General features: G+C 46.3%; 1 protein-coding gene across 29 annotated transcripts in view; it reads right to left on the bottom strand.

The window, feature by feature from the left end:
• Positions 1-371: 371 nt before the first annotated feature.
• Positions 372-7794, bottom strand: part of clasp2 (cytoplasmic linker associated protein 2) — a 47874-nt gene continuing 40451 nt past the window's right edge. For all 29 annotated transcript variants that reach the window (XM_077008894.1, XM_077008905.1, XM_077008897.1 and 26 more), the window contains 8 exons: positions 6959-7065; positions 5194-5341; positions 4910-5108; positions 4109-4311; positions 3889-4017; positions 3482-3688; positions 1707-1823; positions 372-1610 (listed from right to left, as the gene is read on the bottom strand). In XM_077008894.1, the coding sequence (XP_076865009.1) occupies positions 1521-1610; positions 1707-1823; positions 3482-3688; positions 3889-4017; positions 4109-4311; positions 4910-5108; positions 5194-5341; positions 6959-7065 (1200 nt within the window). In that variant the 3' untranslated portion in view covers positions 372-1520. The remainder of the gene's footprint in view (positions 1611-1706; positions 1824-3481; positions 3689-3888; positions 4018-4108; positions 4312-4909; positions 5109-5193; positions 5342-6958; positions 7066-7794) is intronic.

Raw genomic sequence — 7794 nt, 5'->3', positions numbered from 1 at the left:
TTTTGCCCTTGTGTCATATGAATCTGCTGAATGCAAATCAGCCCAAAATGCTTTGAATAAATTTTAAGTTTGGTTGTGCAGCCGAGAATAAGTGAGTGTCTAGTCCTAAAGCAAAAGTGCAGTGGTATACACTTCAGTGCAAATTATATTCATTCAAATGATGGAAGAGCTCTTGCTTTACTCAAACTGCACTTTCATCTATATGCAAGTGGTCAGAACAAGATCGTCTTGGCTCAATCATTGACTTCCAATTTTGCAGCGATTTGGTCTGGTGCAGGTCTTCTGTAACCCCCCCCCCCCCCCCCCCCCCCCCATTCAGACCCCAAAGAGAAATCACACCACAAATGAAATACAAGGACACAACAGTTGGATCACGTCTGTACATTTTTCTTTATTTTCATTTTATTGTTAGCATAGCTCTAAAAATGCAGTGGGGGGAAATGAGAGAGGAAGCAAATTCCTCACAGAGGGGAAAGACTACAGGGGTGAGAAAGACACAGCAGTTTTGCCATTTAAATGCGTAAATACATTTCTACAAATTTCCCATCGGAGAAGAATGACACTATGCTACTTAAAAGAATACACACGCCCTCCAAGTAACACAAAACTTCCTCAAATACTCCCGTTGCATTATAATTAGATACACATTGCCTATGTAAATCTGTCACATCTGGCTTCGTAGAACTACACCACGAATCTTGATCTTCGTAGAACTACACCACGAATCTTGATCTTCGTAGAACTACACCACGAATCTTGATCTTCGTAGAACTACACCACGAATCTTGGGGCCACCAGGTCCATTGAGCCCCATCAAGGGTTGGTTTTAAATCATGACATGCATTTAGCCAAGCAAAGTATGCCATATAATAGAGCAACTGCTCAGTGTTATGATGTAATATGACCGTTAATATCAACAAGGAGCCATTAGGGATGTTAATTATATTTCTGCTCAGATTCTAGAGTTTTGGGTTGCATCTTACAAATCTGAGTTTTCCCGAAAGCTCTGTGATACAAAAGAAATGATCCAAGTCTCCACTCTCTCACCCTTATGTTATCACTGGGTAACTTTCTCTCTCTCACACACACACACACACACACACACACACACACACACACACACACACACACACACACACACACACACACACACACACACACACACACACACACACACACCCTCTGTTAACTGACCACAAGCAATACTAAGCTCACCATCATTGAAACAAATGGAGCCTCCACAAAGAAAGACACGCTCTCACACAAACACAGGAGTTGATCTGTTTGGGAGGAAGATTTTCAGATGAGTGCAGTGCTCCCCCACTTGTCTTTAGACTGGACGGTGGAGTGAAGCAAGAGAAGGTGTCCAGCAGTGTACATTAATGTGTGTGTATACACGTGTTTGTGTGTGCACGTATGTGTGTCTGCAAGACTGTGCAAGTGTAGAGCAGTCCAAGTGTTTGTACGTAGCTTAAAAAGCCCCGAAGGCCCCTTGCCCTCATGAAGTCCCGTGGGCGGAGCTACAGGCCTTGACCGCCCACGTCTGAGGATGGATCACCTCCGCTGGAGCCACTCTGAGCGCGCTTTATATACAAATTCAGGAGCTTCAGCTGGGCAGGCAGAGAAAGAGAGTGTCGACATGTGAGCGTCATGTGCTGTTGCTACACAGTGAAGGGTGGAGAGGTAGGCGCATGCAACCAACTCACCTTGCTGCCAGATAGCTGGCTGAGGTGAGGCTTGAGGTCCTCTCCAATGATGGCATAGACGGCCACAAGGCAGAACACGCAAGCTTTCCGTACGCTGCTCTCAGAGTTATCATAACCCTACATTAGAGAAAAAGAAGAGTCACGGTTTTGGGTGAGTGTGCAATTTCAGATTATAAACAGCTAATGCAAAACCGTTATATTGGAACCATTCTTATTTATTGGATCAATCTCATGAAGTTTTGGGTCAAATTCACGCAGAAATATAGAAACGTCTAAAGGGTTCACAAACATTCAAGCACCACTGTACACAATTTTCTTGTAAACAATAGCAATATCCAAATCCATGAATTCTTGCACATGTAGTATAGAGTATACATGTGTTGTATAGTATATAGATCTGCCACTTCAGTGCTTTACTGTTTGATGTGGCTATTGACTCTGTCTACAGTCGCCCCTAGCAACGTTTGTATCAAGGGGCTAGTCAGGCATGGTGCAGAGCAAAAGGTCACATTGTACAGAGATGACTTGCTTTTGTTTGGTTTTGACCTTCAAATCATCATTTGCAGCCATTGACCAGTCATTTCTGCCTATATCAGGTTACAAATTAAATTTTAATAAGAGTGAGCGTGTTTCTCTTAATAATGAGGCACATGTGTTGATGCAGTCTGCCATTTAGACATGTTCATCATAGTTCTAAGTACTAAAGGATTCGAGTAACGGTTGATTTTAGAAACCTCCATTAAGTTAATTTTGTCTCACTTTTGTCATGGCTGAGGAACGACTGCCCAAATTAATCAAAGTAAAATGAACATCCTTATAAATTCCTCTTTTTTATCTGGACGCTATTACTCTGGATTTTATTTTGAACAAAAAAACTCCACACCATAAGAAGCTTGTGGTAAGCCCCACGTTGTGTGGGATGGCCTTGCCCAACTACATTTTACTCCTGGGCAGCTCATCATAAGACTTTAAAATACTGGCTGCAGTACAGATCTCATTCACCTTCGCTTGAAATGTAGGCTACACACTCCAGTCCGGTGTTTCTCAACCCAGTCCTTGGGACGGTTCCTTGTTTTTGGTCTCACCTAAAGTGTTTGGAACCTGTACAGAGCAATATTGTGGGACTGTCTGGTGGGCCCTGAGGACTGGGTTGAAAAACACTGCTCTAGGCATGCATCTTTAATGCACCAGCAAGTTTCAGTTAAACGTCCCCACACATTTCATACAAAAACTGCGACAAAGTATCTTTGAGAATAAGGAATAAATTGTCATTATTTTGGGCTGCAAGTGAAGTCTCTCTCTCAGTCTCTCGCCCTCTCTCTCATGTATATAAGAGCTCCAACTGTTCATTTCTTCGTTCTCCAAGTTCCACCCAGCTCTTGAATATACATGAACGTGAGGCAAAAACTCAAATCCTCATTCGCAACTACTGAGACTTAAGTGCATTTGTAGTGACAATGAAGTACTGAATGAAGTACTGAAGTACCAGAAAAGTACTGAAATGCGTGAGTGGACGCACTAACCTATAATACAACACTTCAGGATCCTTATCTTTAGAACCACATGGAATTAATGTTCCGATTTAAACATCTACATTCATATATAAACTGATTCTTCCTCATATAGATACACACACACACACACACACACACACACACACACACGAGATTGCATAAAAAAACAATGAAAGAAACAAAGAATCGTCACAACCAAAAGTCCAAAAACACTGCAGACAGAGAAAGAAACCCAACCTTGAAAACACTCTATAAACGCACCTGTATGAGCCCAGGGACAATCTCAGGGAGCATGTGTTGTAGGTTGTCCTTGGACAGCCGCTCGATGACTTTGGTGAGCATCTTGATGGCGGCCAGGTTGATGGGGTAGTCTGCAGACTGGATGATGGGACACAGCACCTTAATGCACTGCTCTGGACTTATGGACGTCGCCAGCACAGCTGCAGTCTCCTCTGCTGCCCGGATCACCTACACACACACACACACACACACACACACACACACACACACACACACACACACACACACACACACACACACACACACACACACACACACACACACACACACACACACAGAGTTGTTTTTTAAACCATTTATGAAAACACTGCAATGGAGTTTGCTTCGAGTTAGCATGTTTGGTGGTGGTGTGCTCCTGGGGATCAGACCTCTTTGTGTGGGTCTTTGTGTGCTTCCAAGGCCTTCATTATGGTGAGCTCTGCATAGTTCTTAAAGCGCCAGGGCTGCCTGTTCAGAATCTCCTTCAACACCCGCAGAGCTAACGCACGAATCACGTGCTGCACACAAGAACACGAGAGAAAACTCAAAACAAACTTCTTTATTTGTTCTTTTTTGGCCTACATTAATGAGGAGTGTGTGTTTGTGAACCTCTCCATCTCCCAGGGTTTCCAGTAGCAGCAGGAGGATGGTTTTGAAATGCTCGTCCCACACGTGCAGGTGCGTCTCCTTCATGAGGCGCATGAGCTCACACAGCGCCGCCTTCCTCTCCTCCACCCGCTCGCTGTGATTGGACAGCTCCTTCAGCAGCTCGGCCACCACCTCAGACTGGTCCACGCTGCTATCTGCGGGCACTATGACCCAGCAGAGGATCAGAACTCACCTTCAGGTGTGCAGACACCCAGAGGGCCTGGTGGGCCCTACATAGTCAACAGTGACCAAGCTATATGCATAAAAATGGGACAGAGTGTCTGCAATTCTACAGGTAACAGTACCAAAGTGGCTTATGGGTGAGAATTCTGCCCCTACTGGCAGCATCGCTGACATATTACACAAGCTAATAATCTCAACAGCAGGATTCTGCCTTTGCTGCTCACTAATTCTTTATGCCTAGCATTTATCAACTGCTTTCTAACAGGTATGTGGCAAATCCAACTGGCTGTTACTTGTTTCATGGAAAGGAACCCAACTAAAGAACTTGTTAAATGCTGTATGTACAGTGTAAGTCAAAGCATTGTGCTGCCTGTGAAGCTCAGAATCCTGATAAATACCAACAGTGTTAAAAAAAAAAAAAAAAAAAAAAAAAAAAAAGAAAAAGGTTACAAAATACAGGGCCACAGCCACTTTCAATGGTCGAATTATCTCAGGCCACTCAATTCCACTCAAACATGGTACAGAGTTCTCATCCACACACTTCTGTCCAATGAAGTGCACACAAATCTGTTGTCTCACCATCTGTCTTGGCATCTTGGTCCAAGGACTCTTTTAGGCTCTTATTAAAGGGGGAGGAGCCAAAGGAGGAGTCAGAGTAACTCCCTGGCTGGTACTCCCTTGTGGAGCAGGGACTAGAGGAGAGGATGGGCATGGTGTTCAGCAAAGAGGTTTTGTTATCCAGTGCCGTTCGGCCAGAATCTGTGGTGTCGGCACCTCCCTGCACGGACACACAAACATGCATCAGAGAGGGAAAGAGAGGTTGAGAAAACTCACTCAGACGCGGTCACCCAGTCACAACGCACCTCTTCACCGTCCCCCTCTCGTTTGCGAGGGGTCTCCGTCATGTCTTCTTGGCTTCGGACGCTGAAGTTCTGGATGGCTTGGCTAACCCCACGTAGAGAGCTGTAGATCTCCTCAGAGTTCATATTCTCCGTGTCATAATCGAATGCACTGTACAAACAAACAGGACAGGATCATTGGGTTGTAAATCATACATGCAGAACATGACCCACCAGGATGTGTGGGTGTGTATACAGAGAGGGTTACCTGGGTGGGGGCGTGTTCTGGGATGTGTGGGTGTGTATACAGAGAGGGTTACCTGGGTGGGGGGCGTGTTCTGGGATGTGTGGGTGTGTATACAGAGAGGGTTACCTGGGTGGGGGGCATGTTCTGGGATGTGTGGGTGTGTATACAGAGAGGGTTACCTGGGTGGGGGGCGTGTTCTGGGATGTGTGGGTGTGTATACAGAGAGGGTTACCTGGGTGGGGGGCGTGTTCTGGGATGTGTGGGTGTGTATACAGAGAGGGTTATCTGGGTGGGGGGCGTGTTCTGGGATGTGTGGGTGTGTATACAGAGAGGGTTACCTGGGTGGGGGGCGTGTTCTGGGATGTGTGGGTGTGTATATGAGGGAGAGGGTTACCTGGGTGGGGGGCATGTTCTGGGATGTGTGGGGTGTGTATATGAGGGAGAGGGTTACCTGGGTGGGGGGCGTGTTCTGGGATGTGTGGGGTGTGTATATGAGGGAGAGGGTTACCTGGGTGAGGGCGTGTTCTGGGATGTGTGGGTGTGTATATGAGGGAGAGGGTTACCTGGGTGAGGGCGTGTTCTGGGATGTGTGGGTGTGTATACAGAGAGGGTTACCTGGGTGGGGGGCGTGTTCTGGGATGTGTGGGTGTGTATACAGAGAGGGTTACCTGGGTGGGGGGCATGTTCTGGGATGTGTGGGTGTGTATACAGAGAGGGTTACCTGGGTGGGGGGCGTGTTCTGGGATGTGTGGGTGTGTATACAGAGAGGGTTACCTGGGTGGGGGGCGTGTTCTGGGATGTGTGGGTGTGTATACAGAGAGGGTTATCTGGGTGGGGGGCGTGTTCTGGGATGTGTGGGTGTGTATACAGAGAGGGTTACCTGGGTGGGGGGCGTGTTCTGGGATGTGTGGGTGTGTATATGAGGGAGAGGGTTACCTGGGTGGGGGGCATGTTCTGGGATGTGTGGGGTGTGTATATGAGGGAGAGGGTTACCTGGGTGGGGGGCGTGTTCTGGGATGTGTGGGGTGTGTATATGAGGGAGAGGGTTACCTGGGTGAGGGCGTGTTCTGGGATGTGTGGGTGTGTATATGAGGGAGAGGGTTACCTGGGTGAGGGCGTGTTCTGGGATGTGTGGGTGTGTATATGAGGGAGAGGGTTAACTGGGTGGGGGGCGTGTTCTGGGATGTGTGGGGTGTGTATATGAGGGAGAGGGTTAACTGGGTGGGGGGCGTGTTCTGGGATGTGTGGGTGTGTATATGAGGGAGAGGGTTACCTGGGTGGGGGGCGTGTTCTGGGATGTGTGGGTGTGTATATGAGGGAGAGGGTTACCTGGGTGAGGGGCGTGTTCTGGGATGTGTGGGTGTGTATATGAGGGAGAGGGTTACCTGGGTGAGGGCGTGTTCTGGGATGTGTGGGTGTGAATATGAGGGAGAGGGTTACCTGGGTGGGGGGCGTGTTCTGGGATGTGTGGGGTGTGTATATAGAGAGGGTTACCTGGGTGGGGGGCGTGTTCTGGGGTGTGTATATGAAGGAGAGGGTTACCTGGGTGAGGGCGTGTTCTGGGATGTGTTGGTTGGGGATGTTAATGGGCTGCACCAGCTGGCTGGTGATCTGGGCGTGTGTCGTGTCAGAGGGCTTCCCACTGGAGCCTGCAGTATCAGTAAAGCAGATATTAAGTCTTTCATTTCAATTTGACATTTTGACTTTAAAAAAATAAGAACCAAAGAAAGGCCAGTCAGCAATCCAGTACATTGTGAAGCTGAAAAATGAGAATCAGAAAATCAGAATACGTCCCACAGGCCAGGTGAGCCTACCACAGGTAGACCTCCTGCAAGGCCCAAAGCTTGTGTGACTACAGAATGCTTCAGTTATGAAGAAAAACTTCAACACTAAATACAAATCCCTCAACAACAGGAAGGCCAGGTTACAGATTGATAAAGAGCTCAGAGACAAAGGGAAAAATTACAATACATCCAAGTGATGGTGAGAAGAACATTAATGGTTAGACATGGCTAAATGTGCTGGAGTGTGTGTGTGTGTGTGTGTGTGTGTGTGTATATATATATATATATATATATATATATATATATATATATATATATATATATATACAGTGGAGGAAATAAGTATTTGATCCCCCACTGACTTTAAAAGTTTTAATACAAAAAAATAAATGAAATGTCTCATAATTTTATGGCAGCTTTATTTGAACAGTGCCACATAGAATATCAAAAGAAAAATGGAGAAAATTACATGAAATGAGAAATAAAAAATAATTTGCATTTCATTGAGGGAAATAAGTATTTGATCCCCTAGTAAAACCATGACTAATGTTGGCTCCCACAGACCACTGACACACTCTAATCACAGTGAAGTCG

This window comes from Brachyhypopomus gauderio, chromosome 6, assembly GCF_052324685.1.
Source record: "Brachyhypopomus gauderio isolate BG-103 chromosome 6, BGAUD_0.2, whole genome shotgun sequence".
In the NCBI taxonomy this organism is placed as follows: Eukaryota; Metazoa; Chordata; class Actinopteri; order Gymnotiformes; family Hypopomidae; genus Brachyhypopomus; species Brachyhypopomus gauderio.
Note: the sequence above shows the minus strand (reverse complement) of the source record. Positions and strands in the feature narration are given on the sequence as shown.